Consider the following 20,825-nt stretch of genomic DNA (forward strand, 5'->3'; position numbering starts at 1 on the left):
TCCTTTACCAAGATACCCCCCCCCCCCCCCTCCCAAGATCTGTTCTGAACCACTGTATCCAAAAATGGCATTTGGAAAGCAAAATATGTGAGTGACAAAGACAAAAGACTTACGAAAAGAGGGCCGTATTTAAGTGGCTAGCGCAAGTCTTTAGGATGATTATGTAACTCTCCGTAGTTTGCGATTCGGAATATGTGTCAACACTGTAAGAGTAAATCTCTCTGGCACATAAGTAGTTAGGTGACTTGAGCTAGGCCGTTGTCGCCGTCACCTTTCTCCTGGCATCATTCCTATAGATCTGCACCCTTGCACATTACCAGTTGCAACCAGTTCAGACCGTGGAGTCACATATAGAAAGATACCAACACGTTTTGGTAAGGATGCACTCTTAGGTGGGCGGAGCTAAAATTAAGAATTGGGATCGTTTTGGAGAAGACAGACCATCTTCTCCAAAGGCACAACGCCTGTGTGTTGGCATCCATTAAATAGTTGATTTGAATGCAGAATTTGGGAACTTATTGAGCTGTTGGCAGTTGGACTGTGAACATGCAGAAGAAGATGAAACTGTTTTGAACTGGCACCTCTGATGAGCACAGTGTTGTTGTGACAATCGGTACAGTTTCCAGCGCCTACCCGTGGATGCCGATCACAGAAGACTTAGTCTGAGAGTCTTGAGTTGCTATCGTGCAAGTTATTTCAAGCCAGAGATGAGCGCACACACACACACACACACACACACACACACACAAGATGTACATTCGGAAGGTGCAGAATACGCAATCTATTGGAGAATTTTTACAGATGGCTCAATATGTCATAAATCCACAATAAAATTGTTGCACACACTTATGTTTGTGTTTTTCACCCAGTCTGTCTTCAAAAACACATTCCGTCTCACACACTGAGACTTCATTACACCACCTGCACGCACACTGCAGAGTTCAGAGCCACAACATGAAAGCGCAAATTGATATTTGCATTCACCTCACACGCTGTCATAGACAAAGTCATCTGGGCCTCACATGGAGGTGTGGAAGGATGCGGCGGCCAGACATTCATGCAGCTCAGAGACACGAGTCTGGGTCCAGAGCTCGAGCCGTGTGTGTGAGTGGGAATGAAAGTAGAATTTTGGAGCCACAAATGAGTATTTTGTGCACGCGTTATACAAATTTCATGGTCACAAATTAGCATTTTGTGTGGTTGTTTATTGCTATATTGCGGTCACAATATTCCACCCCATCCCCCAATGCCATGTCCATCTTATTTAAACACATGAGGATGACATGCTTGTAAAATTCAAAATGATTTGATTGTGAAGGTATATTAATTTTTTTGGCTGTACAGGTTATAGTACATGCTTTTGAAAAGACTGAAGCAATGGTGAGCCTAATGGAATGAAAACGGCTAGGTCCCCATCTTGTGTGCTTGACTCAGCCCGTTTTCTTTTTCAGTTCCTGTGGCAAGCTACGGAGGTCACCAGTCAGCGTGTCCGACAGGCCCATGAATAAGAGAGGACTGTTATCTGTCCCGCCTCACCTGGGGACATTGCAAGATGAAACAAATGGGGAAAGTCAGCACAGATCAATAAAGGATGGACACTTGAAAGACTTTGCAGAGGAAGCAGAGGTGAAACGACATGGCTTTTTACACCAGTTAAACGCATACTAAGAGTCTGTCACGGCAATAATCACAATGTGGGGCACCAGACTGCAATACAAACTGACTAGACACGCAGCCAAACTGGAGAGTACGTCACAAAACCTGGTCACAATCCCACCTAGGGCCAATTTAGAGAGTTCCAATAGCCTGCCATGCATATTTTTGGAATGTGGAAGGAAACCGGAACACCCGGAGAAAACCCACGCAGGCACGGTACAAACATGCAAACAGGAATTCCGGAGCCAGAATTGAACCCAGCACCTCTACACACGTGAGGCCGGCGTGCTAACCATTGAACCACCGTGCCGCCCAATTTACTAATCGTCTTAAGTTGTTTTCAATAGACAAACGAAGTTGCAGTTGATCTGGCAATGGATAAAAATGAAACTCATCTTTGTGGAGTCACGGACAGTCAAGTCAATCATGTCAGACCAGAGAGTGCTTCATGCACACATGACGACTCGCAGTGCAACCACATTAATTAGGCGCCATGGCTGGCACACAACCGAGAGGTGCTTCCAAGCATGCCTGTCTGTCTGTCTGTCTGTCTGTCTGCGCATGCATTTGCACTCATGAATTAGGAATAGAGATCAGATGTGCTGACCAACATCCAAGAGTGTTTGTGGGTGTGTGCAAGCACCACCTGGCGGGGGAAAGGGAGGAGTGGGGTGGGGGGGGGGCACGGAGTGTAAAGCCATGACTTTGGTTAACAGTAAACACACCGCCGAGGGCTCATTAGAGGAGCTCTCTCTGCTCTCCTCGCTGCACTGCTCCAGTGACAGGGCTTCGGCTTCGGCTCCCGCACGATCTGCTATCCAGCAACAAACTAATTAGTGGCCAGCGCTCATTACGGTCAGGCCATTGAGCGTAGCCCCTCTCCGGCACGTCATCTGTCAGAGACACAGCATGCGCGTTCAAGTTCCAAACATATTCGGATTATCAAAGGCTAACTAAAGCGCTTTGCCAATATTATCGCGTTTGTCTCTATGTATCCCCAGCTGATGAAAATGACATTTATATACGGTACTTCCACGGCTTGTGTTGGTCAGAGGTCGTCAATCATGCATGCAGGATTCTACCAGCTTATTATTCAAGGCATCAAAAACAGGTCTACTTGATCTTCTCAAACCTAGGAAACTTGCTCCAGCACTACAATGTTCTTCCTAGCCAGGAATAATAAAAATAGTCAAGGAAATATCTCATTACTCCTTGTGGTTAAAGGTCAACCCTATTCTTGAACTTTACTGTAATGCAGCGCGCAGTCATCACCATCACACTCCTCTGGGTGTTAAAACAAAAGGAACCATGCATCCTTAATCAATAAGCCTATTCATCACCGAGGCTATATCCGCCATAATGATGCATATAAGATAAGATAATAAGGCAAATGAGAGGGAGCATAATGCAGCAGCTACCACGGTTCATGCACTGTCGCGCCGCTGATAAATGACCTGGCTTCCTGCCGCTCCTTCTCAGCATTTCCCATTTGCACACGGCGGTCATCTACCTTTTAGCTCATCTACTGGAATGTAACAAGGTCAAGATCATTTTCATTCGTGGCTCCAAATGCAATTAATTGATTAAAAAATCTCTCTCAAAAAACATGCCAGTCTATTAGACTGAGATACACTTTAGGAGAGGCGCACACCCTTCAAATCTCACCTGTTGAAGCGGCCAGAGTTGATGAAAACAGAACAATAGCAAATTAAGAGAAGATGTAGAATGTGTGTGTGTGTGTGTGTGTGTGTGTGTGTGTGTGTGCGTGTGTGTGTGTGTGTGTGTGTGTGTGTGTGTGTGTGTGTGGGCGCAATCTATTCAATGGATAAATTCACAGAGGGAAATGATTTGTTGAAAAATCTCAATTCATATGCCAGTAACTGTTCCGGACTAGTAATTACCTTCCGCAGACGAAGGTCATTTCTCAATATAAAAATGGTTTATTTACAAAATAAGGTAAACACAGAACAAACAAGAAAATACAAACCCAGTCTACGATTGTGCTTGAGAACTACGATGGTCATGAAACATAATCGTTCGGACATGAGACGTGAGCGAGGCGAATATTTCAACAACAGGTGGTGGCTTGAATAGTCCCTTCTAACAGGTGAGAGCTGATGACATGATTAGGAACAGAACAGGAAGGGACGACCCTCTAACGCCACCTGCTGGAGACAGACAGAACAGTCATGACACGCATTAAAAGCATTTTTTCCCTGGAGAATGTTATCCTGCCAAAATTTTCAACATATTTGAATTTATGAAAGCATACTTTTTAAAACATTTCTCAGTTCTTCTTCATCACTTGTTTCACTGCCAAGAAAAGGGAGGAAAACATTTCTCAGTTCTTCATCACTTGTTTCACTGCCAAGAAAAGGGAGATTTTTGTCTAACATCTTCTTAAGGAAACAAAAAAAGGGAGGACTGAAATAGTTCTCCAAAGAGGCCGAGTGTGCTTGCTTGCAGCTTTTTGTTCCCCTCCCCTCGCTTGAAGTCTACTGTAAATTGAGCCATAAAACAAACAAAAAAAAGAATGAAACATTTGATTAAGTGAGTTCAATCATCAAAGTGTTCCATATTGTAGCAAAATTCAGATAGCTTAATGCTAACATATTATGCAAAAAGCCATAGATAAACCATAGAAATTAGCCATCAATCTCACGGTAATCCTAAACTTTCAAACAATTGCTATTTTAGCACACAGTGACTGACCGGAGTATATTATTCCAGCGAAGCAAACTATCAGAGCAGCGGGACTGTGTTCTTCATCCGGCAGACTGCTTGCGCGCGAGCGTACGTGACGGCGTGCGTGTCAAAGACTCTGGTCCTCGAGGGCTGCTATCATGCACGTGTCCAACACACTTGATTCAAAAATATCTGGGTCGTTTTCAGGCTCCCGCAGAGCTTGCTGATGAGCTGATCATTTGACTTGGGTGTGCTGGAGGAGGGAAACATCCAAAACATGCAGGATAGCGACCCTTGAGGACCAGAGTTTGAGACCCCTGCATATTGTCTTTGTACAGGTTCTGATTGTATCGTCATGTCATGTCATGAAAACAATTAAATTAGCGGCATGAAAAGTAGCCCTGAGAGGGATCATTCTTTTCAAACTGCAAACTCTACCTTTGATGTAACTCAACCATCTCTCGAAACACAAAAGTTCATACACGTGAGTTCACATTCCTTGCTTTGACGTCGGCGATACACAATCTTCAGTTGTGCCCTTCCCTTATTTGTGACCTGAAGCTGTCGCTGTTATCTGCCGCGCACTCAGTATGACTCCCACAACATCCCGATAACCGCACGCTCTCTCTTGCCTGCACACGTCCACCCACCCGCATCAGAAAAGCCCGTTTGAGCACACGCATCCCTCCCAGAAGCAAACCCCCCCCCACCCCCTCTCCAAAAAGTATTTGCCCAACTACCTGTACCTGACTCCACCTGCTGCCAAGTGGAGCGGGTTAAAGCATTGTGCCCTTGTCTTTCGCCGCAATGCTTGTGATTCCAGCGTGCCTAACGATGACATTTCATTTGCGGTGCGGCAGATGCTGCGCGATTGCCCTTTCAGCTCAGCTCAGCCTCACAACGACATTGTTACGTCGGCCTCAATAAGAAATGCGGTAAGTTGCTTCTTGTCACATAACCTGGCAACCGCAACCATAGCAACCTGTCACACAGCGGGGGCCCCCCGTGCATGCAAATGAATGCGGCAGAAGTATGTATGCATGTGCAAGTATGCGCCCCTGTGCGAGTGAAGAGCTGTTGCCAGTTTGCCGGTGGGTGGCAAGATCAATCGGTGTCACCCTATTGACAGACAGTGCCAAATATCCAGTCAAAATGGAACGATTAAGCTGATAACTACGCTAGGTATGAATATTGCTCATCACATGCAAATAGACAACTGGCAGTTTCTGTTTGGAGACTCATACTTCATATTTCTGCAATGCAACTTTGATAGCGTTCCACCAGTTGGCTACTCGACTATACGACACTTGATTAACTCCAAAAGTACCGTTCATGTTACTTTGCCCATAATGTGGCTTTAATCATGACTGTCTTACTGTAAAAATGAGTCGATTTTTCCTCCTCCTCCTCATCATCATCATTAGAGGCAAACATTTTCATCCGAGTCGATTTTTCCTACTCCTCCTCATCCTCATCATCATCATTAGAGGCAAACATTTTCATCTGCTCCGTGTCATTTTGCTTTCATCTTTAGCACTTTTGATGTGTGATGACAAAACAGTGTTTGTTCGTCAACGAATGGCGCTCGCTACATTTAATTGGTTTAATTGGCTTCGAACCTATATCAGAATTTGACCTGGCACGGTACGGGGTAAACGCACAATGGACAGTTAAAAAAAAACGTGTGCGTTTGTCAGCCGGCGTAGCTCACCTTTATATTTCTTTAGGATTGCACGCATGTGGCCAAGTGAGGGAGCGGTTGTCCTCTTTATGCCACCGTGTGATTGCGTCCACCTGTGTGTGTGTGTGTGTGTAAGTGTGGAACAGATCAGGAAGGAGACATTGTTCGTTAAGCATTGAGTTGGGGGTGGGTGTAGACTGTGTGTATTACCGCCTTCGGCCTTGGAAGTGTGCCCAACATCTGCAGGCGTGTGTTGTGATACCAGGGTGGCACAACTCATGATGGATTATTGTCATCGCACCAGTACCCATGCAAAGCTAATGTTTATATGAGCAGGTGTTAACAACTACACGGATGCGCGTGTGCGTGTTTGGCGACAAGCGGTTCACAACATTTTTGCATGCACCTTTCTCTATTGGATGTGTGTAAATGACTTTTTGTCACTTTTTAAAATTTCATCATGATTTTGTCACAAGCGTTTAATGCAACGTTGCGCCTGAGGCCGCGTGGTGAAAAGAATGTCTTCAAAGATTCAAAAAAGTTTCATTCCATCCGTGAGGTTTTCAAGGTCATTCTTGCATTTGAAGAATCCTCGAGAATCCTTTCTGACATAGCTTGGTTGACCCGCCGATAATATTTCAATATTTGCTAAGAAACAACCCCGCAGTCAGATAAATGAGCCATCGTTAGGCAAACGATACAATCGGCAGAATTAAAAAATTCTTTGTGTTGTGTAATTGCTGTGGTTGTGCAGGAGCTTTCAACGGCATGCACATGTACTATATCATGTCGTGATGATGTGAATAATGATGATTTCAATAATGCAAGCGGGCTATTATCATTACTAATTAACAAGAAGGAATGGTTGCATTCGTTTCACAACATGTGCAGGTTAGCAACAAATAGATCGCTACATCCCACGTTTAGAATAGCTTGAAATGTTCTAGTTCTGTGTGCAGTGATTAGTTGAAAAAAACAAAAAAAAAATGACGTACGGTATGCAGTCAACCGCTTATATATCGTTGTTCACTGTTGGCGCCGAAGCATTATCAATCCATTTTTTAAACAAACTTTTTTTTCAGCTTACACACTGCTATGGCTTGAAAATGTGTCTTCTCTTTGTTTCCTCAAGGTGATGTTATTCAATAGTTTCCCATTTCTTGACGACAAGAGGTTGAGAACAGGCATTGACGAATACAATGAAAAGTATGCGACGATACGTTGAAATGTGTTTCAAGCATTTGGAAGATATACGACTATTTAAAACATTTTTTTGTAAGCTCTCTTGCCGTGACGTTTCGCCTGTCGCACTTGGGTCTCGGAGCATCGTCCGCGATGAACGGGAGCTAACTGTATATTCCATTTTCAGCGCGGCTGGAGTGACAGGCGTGACGTCAGCGAAGACATTTTGAAATGTTTTTTTTCAACTCCCGAAGTGTTTCGCATGCGCGTGAGTATTTCCACATGACAAAAAGAGGCCAACTGGCCGTCCTCCGGCATTGGAGAGCAGCACCTTTTCAAGTTGCATCTTGGAGCTTTTTTTTTTTTTTTTTTTTCTGGCAGGCTCCCGGCTGTTTGAGTGCATCTGTTGGCCCCCTTGGCTCGCCTTCCTCTTGATATCGCATGCATTGCACCCAGTAGCCCAGCCGCCAATGCCTGTCTATGAAAAATTGATTTGTCCCAGTCCGCATCGCCGCAACGCTACGCGGCGAACCCGTCAGTTCTCCCTTTCGAAAGATTTGCATCAAAGTTGCTTCTGTGAGGCAAAGGTGAGGGGCTGGATGCGGCTAGATGGAGCATACGGTATATGAACAGTCATTTTGTCTCGTGGTATGATCAATGTCACTGGATTTTTCCTTTTTTTTTTTTTTTTGAACCCTTTAATAGACACGAGACAATTCAATAAAAACGTGCACGCAATGAGGTAGTTCACATTCAACCTGACGGCTGCTTCTCAGAAGTAAATGCCTGGTTCTCCTCCAACGAGGTCATACAGATAAACAGGCCCGTTAGCATCTCACCTCATGCAACTGCCGCTTCCCCAACCGCATCCATTCGGCTTTGTCTCACAGCACGGTAATAATACAATATCGAGGCGGGGGGAAGGTGTACTTTCTTATCCTTGCGCTAAAACAAAAAGATTAACATAGAATACATTTGATAAGTGCAAAGGCAGAGATATTTCAAAACAATTGATCCGTGCGTGCGTGCCTGGGATTACCCAGAGTAAGTGCAGCGATGAATACCTTTGAATAAAAGTATTTTTTAAAAAAAACCTCGTGCTTCACCCACACACCGATAGAACCAAAGAAAGAGCACCATGAGACAAACGGCGAAACCAGATGAGACTTTAGGTCAAAACGAAACGATTTGCAAAACCGGCAACGGTCCCATCAATTAAGCAAAAACGACGAGTCGAGATTGAAGCGGAAGTCAGTCCGCAACGTTTCGTCTGACGCAATCTGTCACTTAAAATAGGAGCTCATTCGAAATTTTGCCCCGCCCTTCAGCAATCAAAACAAAACAAAGAAAAAACAAAGGCTCGCACTTCTTTGTGGCTATCTGCCACTCCGTCAACACATCTGCTGCTGCTGCTACCTTCTTTTTTTTCATGAGGCACACGTAAATTTCTGTGAAGTGTTGCGCTGGCGGGTTAACAAGGATTTGCGCAGCCCTTATCTTCTCTTTGAACACAACTTTGATGGAGACAGAGATTTCAGATAAACAACCTGAGGTATTGTACGAGTGGAGCCTTGTAAACAAGTGTTTGAACAAAAAAAAAAGTGCAAAAAACATCACAAGGTCTGAAATTCCGGAAGGAGGTGAGGCAGCCTCGATTCTCATCAATCCTTTCCAGGTTGCCTTTCTCTTAAAAACGGGGGCGAAGGAATCGAAGAAAAAAGGGTGATCAATGTTTCAAAGGCGGCTGTCACCGTTTCGAGTTGTCTGTCAATCGGATGAAAGAGTATTTATGTTTTGGGGAAAGAGTTTTTGCAAAAAAAGTGTCCATGTGAAACGTTATTTCACCAAGAGGGTTTCTCTTGCGCGCAGCCCCCATTGGCCTATTTGGGCCTTTTAAAACTATTCTTCCCGTTAAGCCAGGGGTGTCAAACTCATTTTATTCGCGGGCCGATTTGGAATTGCGTCAGAGGGCAGTTATGACTGTAAAACCATAAAATTATTACTTTCACACAACAAATTAATAGATGACTAGTTTTTTTTAAATCAGACAAGTCCATGATAATAGTTTGTTCAATTATTGTTCAAATGAGTGTAAATCGGGGAACAAAATTATTGCAAAATCTCAACATTATTTATTCCACTTGACAATTTGACATTTCGGTGTAGATTTTAGCAAATTGACACACATGATTTGCTTTCGCGGGCCATATAAAATGATCTGGCGGACCGGATTTGGCCCCTCGGCCTTGAGTTTGACATATGCCTTAAGCTAAATTCTGGACGGCTTGACAGTATTTTGTGTCGCTCACATCTGGACTCTCAGTGCATCTGGACTCGATAAAATCCAGATCCACATCGTTGCGCCATACAAAAGTCACTTTCCTTTCTTCTTCGGTGCAGCTCCAGATGAGCGTGATAATACGGGCCAACGGTCCGTCACCTGCTCAACCGGCCCGGAAGTCTTTGCGCACCGCCTCTTGCTTCCCTCCGCTGTCTCACAGGCAAGAAGGTTACGACTCGACTCGGCTGTCGTCTTCCTACTTTTTGATGCAAAGCTGCTCCCACCGTCGCTGTCCTCTGACTTTGTCTCGCTCCTCTTTCCCCCTTTTTACAGGCTCGCTTCCTTTGCATCTCTTGCCACCCCAGCCCTCTTTCCCGCTTGCATCTGTTGGATCTGCGGCGTTCCCAGGGGCCCGCGAGGGGCCAGAAGGGTCCATGAATAAGTCATTAAGAGTGGCCCCGAGACTCTGTGATCATCGGCAACCTGTTCCAAAACATGCTTCTCCGCCACCTCTCTCGGTCCCTCAGCACCCCTTCTTTCTGCATCCATAAGCAATGAAAATAGAAATAAATAAATCATAAGGGCCACGTGTGTGTTAGTGTGTATTTTTATGGCTTATGTTTTACAGCGTTCATTGGCATCTTGGCTGACATGGAGATGATGTTGGATGAGCCAACGGTCTAATCATATTGGCGTGTTTACGTGTATCAGCCCTTTGTTGGGAAAGACACAAATTGAATCTGAAGTCATCGCTTTCGAATGTCATTAAAGAAATGATTTTTTTTCATTTAATCACTTTTGTCATGTCTTCTCGTCGAGACCAATTTTTTTTTTTTTTTTAAGCCAAACGTCAACAATATTCTTTACTCCCCAAACAGATTTGATTATGTGTCTTTTCGTAAGATGTTTGCCTTCCTCGCAGAAGCGCGGCTTTGTGGCCGTCGCCTTTGTGTGTGTCCGTCTGTGCGTGAAATTATGGATCTCAATGAAGCGCCTTTGTTCGTACCCGCGCTCCAAGCATTCTGTTCATCAAAGTCAGGATGTCGTGATCATAATATTCGAGTTGGGGTGTCTACATATTTCTTTTTCAATGCCACGCAGAGAAGCTTTATGGAGGAAGTTCACCTATAGACCGAAGATGCTTTCTGCAACCTGATCTGATGTGGGCTCGGCAAGGTACCTTGAAGGGAGGCGAATAAGGATTGAGATTTTTGTGTTTTAAGGTGACCACAAAAAATTAAAAAACAGATCGATCCAAACGGAATGTAGTCATGTAGGCTTTTGTGGCCATTGAATTAAAGTGTCAAGTGACATTTTTTACCTTGTGTTTGGACTTTGGTGAGTGTTGGCGGTTGGAGTCTCATGCGACGCACCTGCTGTTGACTGACAAATTAGCCGGTTGACAGGGGCAACAGTGGCGCAAAGGAGACATATTATTCCCTTTGCTACCCCCCCGTCTTGTTTTTCTTGATATTCCAGGTCAAGTCCTTTCGTTATTCCTCCTTCGTACACTGAAAAAAAGGCTGCGTTGAATTTTTAAGTGGTTGCACAAAATAAAATCATCTGGATCCAGGTATATTTTTTTAAGTAGACTATAAATCGACATCAAATTTCAGTGTACCGTACTTGTTATTTTTGATCCTAGGTCTCTTTCGGCCTCTTTTGTGGTTTTTGTGCTTTTGCATTTTTCATTCATTGTGTGGGTTGGGCTCTGCGTATTTGTTGTATTTGAAATCGTCTCTCCTTTCCTTCCTGGCCTCTGTCCATCTCGTGACTGCATTTATAATGTTGACGATTATTTTATTGTGGCAACACGACAAAGGTTTTGTCATTTGTTGATGCCTTTTACAAGATCATGCGGCCGAGTATATTACATTTTATTTTTCTATTGGCGTTTTTTGTGTCGAGTTGCTTTGGGATCTCTCCGCCCCTTTTGATGTAAACTGTCTGATGTAAAACTAATTTGTCTGCCAAGTCACCTATTGTGTGTGTAATTGTTTAATTGGCAGCATCAACTAACATCTGCTCTGCGTCATATAATAGAACAATATGACCAATATAATGCACAGTTAAGCAACAACCTTTTAAACTCGACCCCTCCGGGTCTTCTGGAACCTTTTTTATCTTGACTCTCATAATAATCCCAATTCTCATCTTCACTTACTTTACTCCATTAAATCAAGATGAAGCCCTTGACTCAGAGAACCGTGGTCGTCATTGGTAACGCGGCGTACAAGTGAAAATCTCGTTGACCTTTCTGCTCGTAACCTCCAAACTGCACGTATGATCAACATGCTTTTTAATATGGTGTCAGTGTAACCGTGGCGATTCTGCGCTACCAAGCCACATCTTGGCTACGCACCCACCGTGTCAAAGTGTCACTGGTTAGAATTTTAAAAGCCCCGAGGAGTGATCTTTGCGGAGAGTACCATCGCACATCACAAGTTGGCATCCGTAGCATCAGCACACGAGTTTCTTTCTTTCTTTCTTTCTTTCTTTTATTTTAGCACCTAGTTCCTTGTCTCCATAGAGCAAGCAGTCTATATGAGAAGTTCATTACCCAGAAATTGTTATGTACAGTACTGGTTTTAAAATCATTCATTTTCAGTGTCTGATAAGGTTTGCCATGCAACATGCATTTTTTAAAAAACACATTAGGTTCTCTCTCAGACTGCACTACAACACAAAGCAGGGAAAGTGTTTTACGCTTGTTTTTCTTTTTTTTCTGGTCCCTTTGTGAACTGAAAAAAACTCTCACCAATGATGATTAGTAGACTCTCAAAAGAGTGCTGCAGTGAAAGATCAAAATTATTACCAATAAAAGCCTTTAAAAATGCAATGTCGGCTCACGTAGTTGTGGTAGTACGTAGGAACAATCCTCTGTATTTTAATGTCAGAATTCCAGTCCGGGTAATTTTCGTGCATCTATAAGCTTTTGATCAGAGGCAATAACTCTAATAGCTGCTGCGCCACTTTACAAGTGTCATTAATAAATTGGGTGCATTTTCACGCGGAGTGTCTTGCCCAATGCGGCCTTCGTGTGCAGTAACGTTATCTTGAAAGGGCTTCTTCGGGATGTGCCGTAGGAGTATGCGAACGCACAGTGAGCTGATGAGCAGCTGTGGGTAGGGGAGGACAGGGGAGGACGATAGCGGGAGGACATTATGAGGACTGAAGGGAAAGCAGGTGGGGCTATCGGAGTGGAGAGCGGACGTCTGCCAGAGAGAGGTGGTGGGGGGTGGGTGGGGGGTTGGTCGGCTTGGCTCGACTTTGGAGGGAACAGAAGGAAGAAAGCAAAGTCTCACAGGCATTCCTCTTTTCTCTCTGCCCATTTATCAGTCCGTCTTCTCCTCTGTCCTTTTTCACACTGCATCTGGACTCACTCGAACCCACTTTCCTCCCCCCTGCTCTTTAAAACCTCATTGGATTCAATAATCATCGTCCATCTTTTTCTACACTGCCTTTCACAGTCGTCTATCTCTGCTCAGCACCTTCTTTCCTCCTCTGCCTCTGCCCATCCTCTTTTGGCTCCATTTTTTTTTTCACCAGGAAAGAACTTGGCATGGGATGTTTGCCAGCGCGCTCTACATTGTGCCATATTACCAAGAGAGTGGGTGTGAAACACAGACATTTCCGCAGTGTGCCAGTGAGATGGCACCACATCCAAGCCAATGGCTGCAACAAAACATGAATACATTCTGTCTGCCGACACCCACTCATCCCCGTTTGAATTCTTTTGGATCTCTTAGCTTTGAAGAAATGTAGCTACCGGTACTTAAAATGAAGCTCCAGACATAGTAGTGGTCTTTTTAAATATCATATTCAGCTAGGCTAAAGCTAGCTTCAGGCTAGCTTAAACCTACTGTTTTTATGTGGAATTTATATGTTCTTCTTGTGGTTCTGTTTTCTGTTTTTCCTCACACATTACAAAAAAACAGTTACCGTCCATGAGGTTCATTAACACGAAATGGCTTTTAAGTGTTAATCTGTATGTCAGTCCTGTGACTACCTGATCATTTATCCAGGGTGCAGGCCACGTTTATTTTCCATTAACTGGGATAGGCTCATGAAAAGAATGAGCTGTAAAGAGGACAGGTGTATGTTTCAAGTGTTGATCGATTGCTGAAGTGTCGCTGAGCCAATAAACTGTCGTTTCCTGGACACACGGAATTGTTTTTTTTGTTTTTTCAATTGGTTCTTTTGTGGCAGACTGTGCTCGAAAACAGGAGAAAACACAGAAGTCATTAAAACATTGCAGGAGTTCATCAAGAGGAACATGCAAAATAGCCATTTTCCAAATTAATCTCCCCAAGAGAGCAAGTGAAAAGCACACCGAAATGCGTAATTGTTAAAAACCTCAGAGTCAAACCATTTTGAAAATGTTCCAGAAAGACGACTTTGCACAGAACTAATTAGCTTCCCCGAAAAAATGGAATCCATGGTTTGTTTTTCATGCTGGCCATGACCCCTGGTGTGTGTTTGGTAGGTTTCCCTTACCTCCCGGCAGAAACGGGGCTGTCCTGGCCAAGTCTGAAAATGCAAACTTGTGGGCGCCCTGGACCTGAAAAAAAAAACCCAAAAGGCACAAAATGAACCCTCCACAAAATATGGATTTATGCCATTTTAGAAATCAGTTGTAACCCCCTGGTGTGGCTTTGGAAGATTTCACTTATCTCCTCTATTAAGGAAAAAAAATGGACCCGAGCAAAGTGTTAGCTTTATCCAGGCCTCGGCCCCACAAATGTGCACTGTGAAGGTTTCCAGCCCTCCTTGAATAACCATCTCACAATCAAAGTGAGTTGGGCCATCATCAACCTTCAACTATGTGCCCCCCCTACCCTCTCAAATCATATTTCTTATTTTTAAAGTTGTTACATTTGACTACACTTGGTGTTCCTTCGATTTAGTTTGGGGGGACAGATGGTGTACAACAGGCCTTTTGGTTACTTGCTAAAACCACTTTTTCATGGAAAAAAAAAAAAAGAAAGAAATTAGACTGCCGGCAATCTACGAAAAATGATTGCACTTTTCCTCAGATGTCCTTTTTTTTTTAATTCCATTGTAATTGTGATATACTTTATCATACAAAATAGTTATGGGTGTAATTAAGCACTAACAGATGACGTATCCATAACCCACCCTATTGCCTGTGGGTGAAGTCCGCAGCCTCACGAAGAGGTCAACTTGCCTCCAATTCCTTTTTGTGGACTTCCAAGACCTGGATGACTGATAATTTCGGGCGTAGCGTACCAGACATACCCTGAGATGTATCAGAACCTCTTCCAATCTCAAAAGTAATTTATGATTTGGAGGTGCACACTTGGACACACACTCGAATCAAACTGAGCACCAGCCCGCCCCCACCCGCATGACCCGCTCTATTCTGGCGGAAGCAAGCCGCGATCAACGGCTCGGCCGTGAGGTGGCGAGTGGCCCGGGCCGCTGTGACGACCCCACTCTGACAGAGTGTCAATACAAAGCAATTTACAAGCGCATGAAAAATCGACCCTTGATAACAGGCAATTTCTCTGCTCTGCTGCCTCAAGAGGCGTGATCCTCTTGGTCAAAGGTGGGGGAGGGGGGTGGCAGGGAAGAGGGGCGATCATGGTCCAATGGAGGTGATTACAGCTTACTGTGGGGAAAATCGGAGCCGAGGAGCGGAGGGGACATAAATTGAACAGTAATGGGTCTGGAAACGGAATTGGTACAAGCGAATATAATTGTCATGCCAGAAGTGGCGAAATTGCTGTGGATTCCTTCTGGAGCAAAAAGTGACAGAAAGGGAGGAGTCCTGACACTCTGAATAGTGTCGGACTGACAAGGAGACAAAGATTTGTGATTGTTTGCACACTGGCAGGACAAAGTTGTTGTCTGGGAGTGAAAAGAGGAAATACAGCGAGGAGACACCAAGTTGATGGTGTGTGTGTATGTGTGTGTCCGCGCGTGTGTGTTTGTTTTTGTGTCTAGATTGGAGGCCACAGGTGAGGACAGAGATAATGACCTCATTCCTCTTCTCTGTGTCCAAGATGTGTTCTTTCCAGGCCGGACAATTCATCACACCATCTCTTCATCTCTGGCGCCCATCCTTTCGCTCATCCTCCTTCCTGTTGGTCAAAAAGCCAGAAGTCACATCTTCATCCACAGTGACATGACCACTCACACATAAAGAAATGTTCTCTTGTGTGTGTGTGTGTGTGTGTGTGTGTGTGTGTGTGTGTGTGTGTGTGTGTGTGTGTGTGTGTGTGTGTGTGTGTGTGTTTGACGCCTCTGGCACATGATGCAGTCCGATGGGACCTTTAAAGTCCAAATCCCTCCGTTCAGGGTTGCTGAACTATTTCTCCCAAATGAACTAAAACAATCATTTATTAGCTTCTAGATTTTCTCCTCAATCACCAAATGCATGTAACCACATATAGATTACAAATTTGGTTGTTTGTTAACAGTTGCCCTCCGATTTGACTGTCGACCTGCTCAGAGTGTGCTCTGCCTCTGGCCAAAAGTCAGCTTGGATAAGATCCAGCTTATCTGTGATCCTGAAAAGGACAAAGAGTTGACAATGCATGGTTGGTATACCTGTACGCTTCCATTTTATCATTCTCACCAGTGTCCAAATAACTTTACATTATAACAATACACTCACATTAGAACAACAAAGGCTGTGTATGAACATCCCCCTAACCTCATATTCATTATATAATCCCACACGAGTAACCAACATATTAATTTCCTCAGCTAACTACTTGCTCCTCATCACATATCACGTGGCGAATTAAGATCTCCGACTAATTATTGTCAATAACAAATATTGATTTAAAACTGTATTTTGTTATGTACTTTATGCTGTATATTCTCCCCCCAACCTTCCACCCCGCCCATTTTTTTTTTTTTGTTAACAGTTCAACTTTGTTCGAGTGCTCTGCTCTTCTGAGTGCTTTCGAGCTTCTTAATGAAAACAACGCTTTTAAGAATCTAATTTGAGTTCGCATCAAATGCTGGTTCATTTAGGGGGAGGTGTTTGATGATCGAAGAAAAAAAAAACATCAGCAGCCTAATTAAAGATTTCAAAGTAACAAAGTCGACTTAAATCTTTTTTTAAGTTGCTTTCTCCAAATAGACCAAAAAGTTCTTCAGTCGAGCAGATGAACCGATGTCACTGTTTTGTTTCTTGTGATCCTCGGTGGGTTTTGGACTGGTAACACTTTCCCTTTGTTCAATTGAATAAAATAAATAAATAAATAAATAAATAAATAAACACACATTTATTGTTATTTTTAACTCATTAACCTTAAAAAAAAAGTCTGGAGCCAGGCGGCTGTCTTACATCTTTTTAATTTATGTCAAATAACAACTGCGGATCCGAACTGCCAACAATTCAGGCAGTACAATACAGTGTGTGTGTGTGTGTGAGTGTGTGTGTGAGCGATATTGTTTCAAATACTGCGGCTAGTTTTAGGTTACATTTCTTGTCTGGCCAGCAATGTAACAAGCTGTAACAACAAAGCCCTACGAAGAGGAAAATGAGGTCGTTAAGAATGTCAAATAAATGAAAAAATCAGCATTAAAGCTGAGCTCGGCACAGAGGAGAAAACTGACAAATATGCTCCCAAAATGCGCGAGAAAAAAAAAAAATCTTTTCTTCTCCAAGTACTTGGCAAACAAGTCTTCCGTTATGCAACAGTGGATGAAAACTAGAAAATCAAACAAAGATATTGGACATGCAACATGCACACAGTGACTGCTCGGAATTCCCGGCAGACATCCAGAGACACTCTGTAAGGACACGCCGTTCTTTCCTCCTGCCTCGTGGGGGGGGAAAATAAAAGGAAGTGTGCATATTTCAAGCATGAAGAAAGATGATTCTGACTGAACTCGAGTCTGTTCTCAGGTTTGCGAGTTGCACTCCGCCGTGCTGCGCTGACAATAATTGGCTCCAAAGTTGTTGATGTCATGTCACGAGTCATGTTGAAGACTTCACCACAAGCAGAGGAGGAGAGGAAAACCTGAAAACGTCAAAGTTTGTGTGTGCATCTTTCCGCGCACAGAGACTCATTCAAGCGATGGGGGAGACGAAACGAAAGATTTGAGAACAGTGAGCAAGTAGTTGACTGACCTGAATAGAATTGTTCTTGATTTAATCATTTAACATTTTGTATTGTGACTTTTCCTCCCACTTCTGGCTTTTTGTGCACTGCGACGCATATCAAACTATTCAGTTCATTTACGGCATCCTGTCACCGGGACAATTGCAAAGGTTGTGAAGAAAGAAAGGAACTTCAAAGTCATGTGGCACTAACAGAATCTATAACAACGCCATCGTGAAGCAGTTAGGATGTTTGTCAGTTGCATGAATTGCAGATGTTTTGCTTGGTTTTATGAAATCCATCCGGAAAAAGGCAATGGAAAAAGGTTGGTTCAGTAGAAAAAATGACTGTGATACGAAAAATCAAATCCGGCTTCCAAATAGCCAACTTTAGAGCAGCCAACGTTACATCATCCGCAAGTGGAGATCTTGCAGTTCCTTTTTACTGTAAATTTGGCTCTGCGGATGTTTTGCTCGGTTTTATGAGATCCATCCGGAAAAAGGCAATGGAAAAAGGTTGGTTAAGTTAAAAAAAAAAAAAAAAAAGAACGATTTGAAAAATGTAGTCCGGTTTCCAAATAGTCACTTTATCGAAGCTAACTTGACATCATCTGCAAGTGGAGATCTTGCAGTTCCTTTTACTGTAAAATTTGCTTTGCATGCGCCATGTCCTTCCGCCATGTCCTCCTCTCTGCACCGAATTTCAGGGGTACGAGCTGCCATCTGCATTAGTTGAACAAAATACTAAAAGAAAGAAAACTCCAACCATGCGCACAGTTAAAATGTGCTTTGCACAAGGCGTGCGCTGCTTGTTGGGGCGGATTGAAGAACGTAGCAGGCTGCGTGTGTCCTGCCTAATCTCGGATAAACACTGGGAAATGACCGCTTGTCAATCTTAACGTCCTTCTAGGTTTACGTAAGGTGGCCTGTCAGATCATTACTTGGTTGGCAAATTGTCAATCTTCGGGCCGCGTCAAAATGAGTTTGTTTTGAAGCCACAGGTGGCTGACACATTTTTTACAAGACTTTTGTGCTATTGTTGTGCTTTAATGAGTCGAGAAACTTAAGTCGTGCTCCACAATAGTGGCTGCTGGTTGCTTCCTTGAGGAAAATGTTGATCCGCAAGTTTGTGTTGCGAAGGCTGCTTCCTGTCACAGGATATTTGCACGCTCTTTGCTATCATAATTCCTGCTGGGAATTCGGCAGCCGAGTTTGGGTTTCTTCCTCCACCTGTCTTCTGAACAAAGCCCCACACCCCCCACCCCCCCTCCCTTTGCCATGCGGCATCATCCTCACATGCGAAGGCACCAGAGAGAAAGATGCTTTGACCCTCGTCGCTCCTCCTCATCTTCTCATCTCGCTCTCATGTACAAGGACAAAGACAAGAGGAGGGGAAGCTTTGTGCCTCGGAAAAAAAAAAGAAAAAAGAAAAAAATGTACACCAAATCGGCAACAACTGGAGGTGAAAGAAGCCTTCTAGTCAAGTTCATTTAAATGCGTACCTTTGAGTGGGTGACACATCAAAATCATTGTGAGAGATGAAGAGCGCATTGGGTGTGGTTGGTGTTCTTCTATGAAAGGGAAAAAAAAAAAAAAAGCCGGCGCACTATATGAATAATGTGTGAGCAGAGTACAATCCCTTGTCATTACACAGGCTATTGTGTTCAATGATTTAAGATTCTTGTGAGTGTGCTGAATGGCAGCCTGTATGACAACGTGTCCTCTCTCTTATCTGTCTACTTCTCCCCACAGGCCTCGTTGGTTCAATACTCCCCTCTCATCTTCCTGCTTGTCACTTTCCCTCCATGTCAATTACACGCTCATCCCCTTTGTCTACACTTCTTACACCTTTTTACATTGGGCCGCAATGTTTTCTCTCCCTCCTGCTCGTCCTTTTCCGCGCCTTTCCTTCTCATTCCATTCTTTTAAGGCAGCGACGCGTCTTGGCCACCCATCATCTTTACAATTCTTTTTTTTTTTTTTTGGATCACTTTCCCGCTCTCTCCGTGTTTACCGCATCCCATCTTCCTGCAGGACGCCGAGACGCCGATGCTTTGGCGTCGTCCCTCGCCTCCATGCAGCATCTTCTCTCCTTCCGGAATCATCCTCGCATAGAGTGAGTGACTGACCTGAATCTGTCTCTTTGCATTACGACGCCCGCCCTGTTGGTGGAAGAAGCAGTAGCATGGCAGCAGAACCCCCCAACTGCCTTGCATGCCCTCATTTGTGTGCCTCAGTGTAAGTGCGTGTAATTGGACCTGCTGCAATGATAAGGCAGCTGGCTTTTTTGAAATGCTACTGACACATCTGTCTTTTGTGTGTGTGTGTGTGTGTGTGTGTGTGTGTGTGTGTGTGTGTGTGCGCGCGCGCGTGCATTAGGGCTGCCACAAGCGATTATTTAGCTAGTCGACTTATCAGCGACAGTCGTCGCGATGAGTCGACTAATCGGATCACACGTAAATCGCAAGCAGCTGCTCTTATATAACCAGCATTAGCTTACCGCTTGAAATCTTTAAGAGATGTACAAATTAATAATACCGACACCTGAGATGATTGTACATTCAACTTTGACTAAACTTTGTAGCTTGCACCAGCATTCCGGACATGTTTTGTAAACGAAGGAGCAATTTAAATTGAAGGCAGGACGGTGGGCTTAACGTTTTTAGCTTTGAATGTTTTGGATATTTTAAAATGGAACTTCTGGAGTGTTTATCAGGATACACACAAGGAGCGCTAAATTTATTGAAGCTGGGATCCATCATCATTTTTGAAAAGAAAACACAAAATTATCTCGCACTGCCAGCGTCTTGTGTGTGTGTGTGTGTGTGTGTGTGTGTGTGTGTGTGTGTGTGTGTGTGTGTGTGTGTGTGTCCATGATTGCCTGCACCTTCCTTTCCATCACCTGCTTGCTTTACTCTGCTCAGTCGCAAACTTCTTCTGTCTTGTGCAGCAAAGTAAAACTTTATCAAATTGACTGTGACAAGTTTGCGTGGGAGTTAGATGGGGAAGAAGAAACATCATATCTGCCAGCAAGGAAAACAATCAAGGCACAGAGCACTGACTTGTCAAAGATTGTGACACCACCAAAACACTTCAGTCCCTGGGAAAAAAAAAAAAAAAAAAAAAAAAAAAAAACCTGAAGTGACACAAAACATAATACCTCTAAATTTAGTTTGATAATCACATTTTTTTCCTTCCTTCAGCTACATCGAAACATTTTTTTTTCCCCGAGACGTCACTCAGCAGAGATTGCGTAGCAT

The 20,825-nt window shown here is 43.7% G+C and overlaps 1 protein-coding gene and 1 long non-coding RNA gene across 7 annotated transcripts in view; one reads left to right on the top strand and one right to left on the bottom strand.

The window, feature by feature from the left end:
• The window catches only part of LOC109522649 (uncharacterized), a 53,953-nt gene extending 37,647 nt beyond the window's left edge, over window positions 1-16,306 (top strand). For 2 of the 6 annotated variants that reach the window (XR_002169591.1, XM_019881393.1), the window contains 3 exons: window positions 1,452-1,626; window positions 5,202-5,276; window positions 15,453-16,306. Coding sequence is in view for 5 of the 6 variants with exons in the window: in XM_019881393.1 (XP_019736952.1) it covers window positions 1,452-1,626; window positions 5,202-5,276; window positions 15,453-15,470 (268 nt within the window). In the remaining variant the exon portion in view is untranslated. Of the gene's footprint in view, window positions 1-1,451; window positions 1,627-5,201; window positions 5,277-9,604; window positions 9,714-9,818; window positions 10,069-15,452 lie in introns of those variants that run through there. The other 4 variants (XM_019881389.1, XM_019881390.1, XM_019881391.1 and 1 more) reach the window with 4 other exon arrangements.
• A 489-nt stretch (window positions 16,307-16,795) lies between these two features.
• On the bottom strand, window positions 16,796-17,437 carry LOC109522651 (uncharacterized). Its single transcript, XR_002169592.1, has 2 exons — window positions 17,355-17,437; window positions 16,796-16,988 (listed from the first exon to the last, which is right to left on the bottom strand). It is a non-coding gene; the product is annotated as an uncharacterized LOC109522651 (long non-coding RNA).
• Window positions 17,438-20,825: the final 3,388 nt, after the last annotated feature.

The sequence above is a fragment of the Hippocampus comes genome, unplaced genomic scaffold, assembly GCF_001891065.2.
Source record: "Hippocampus comes isolate QL1 unplaced genomic scaffold, H_comes_QL1_v1.1 scaffold68, whole genome shotgun sequence".
NCBI classification, from domain to species: Eukaryota; Metazoa; Chordata; class Actinopteri; order Syngnathiformes; family Syngnathidae; genus Hippocampus; species Hippocampus comes.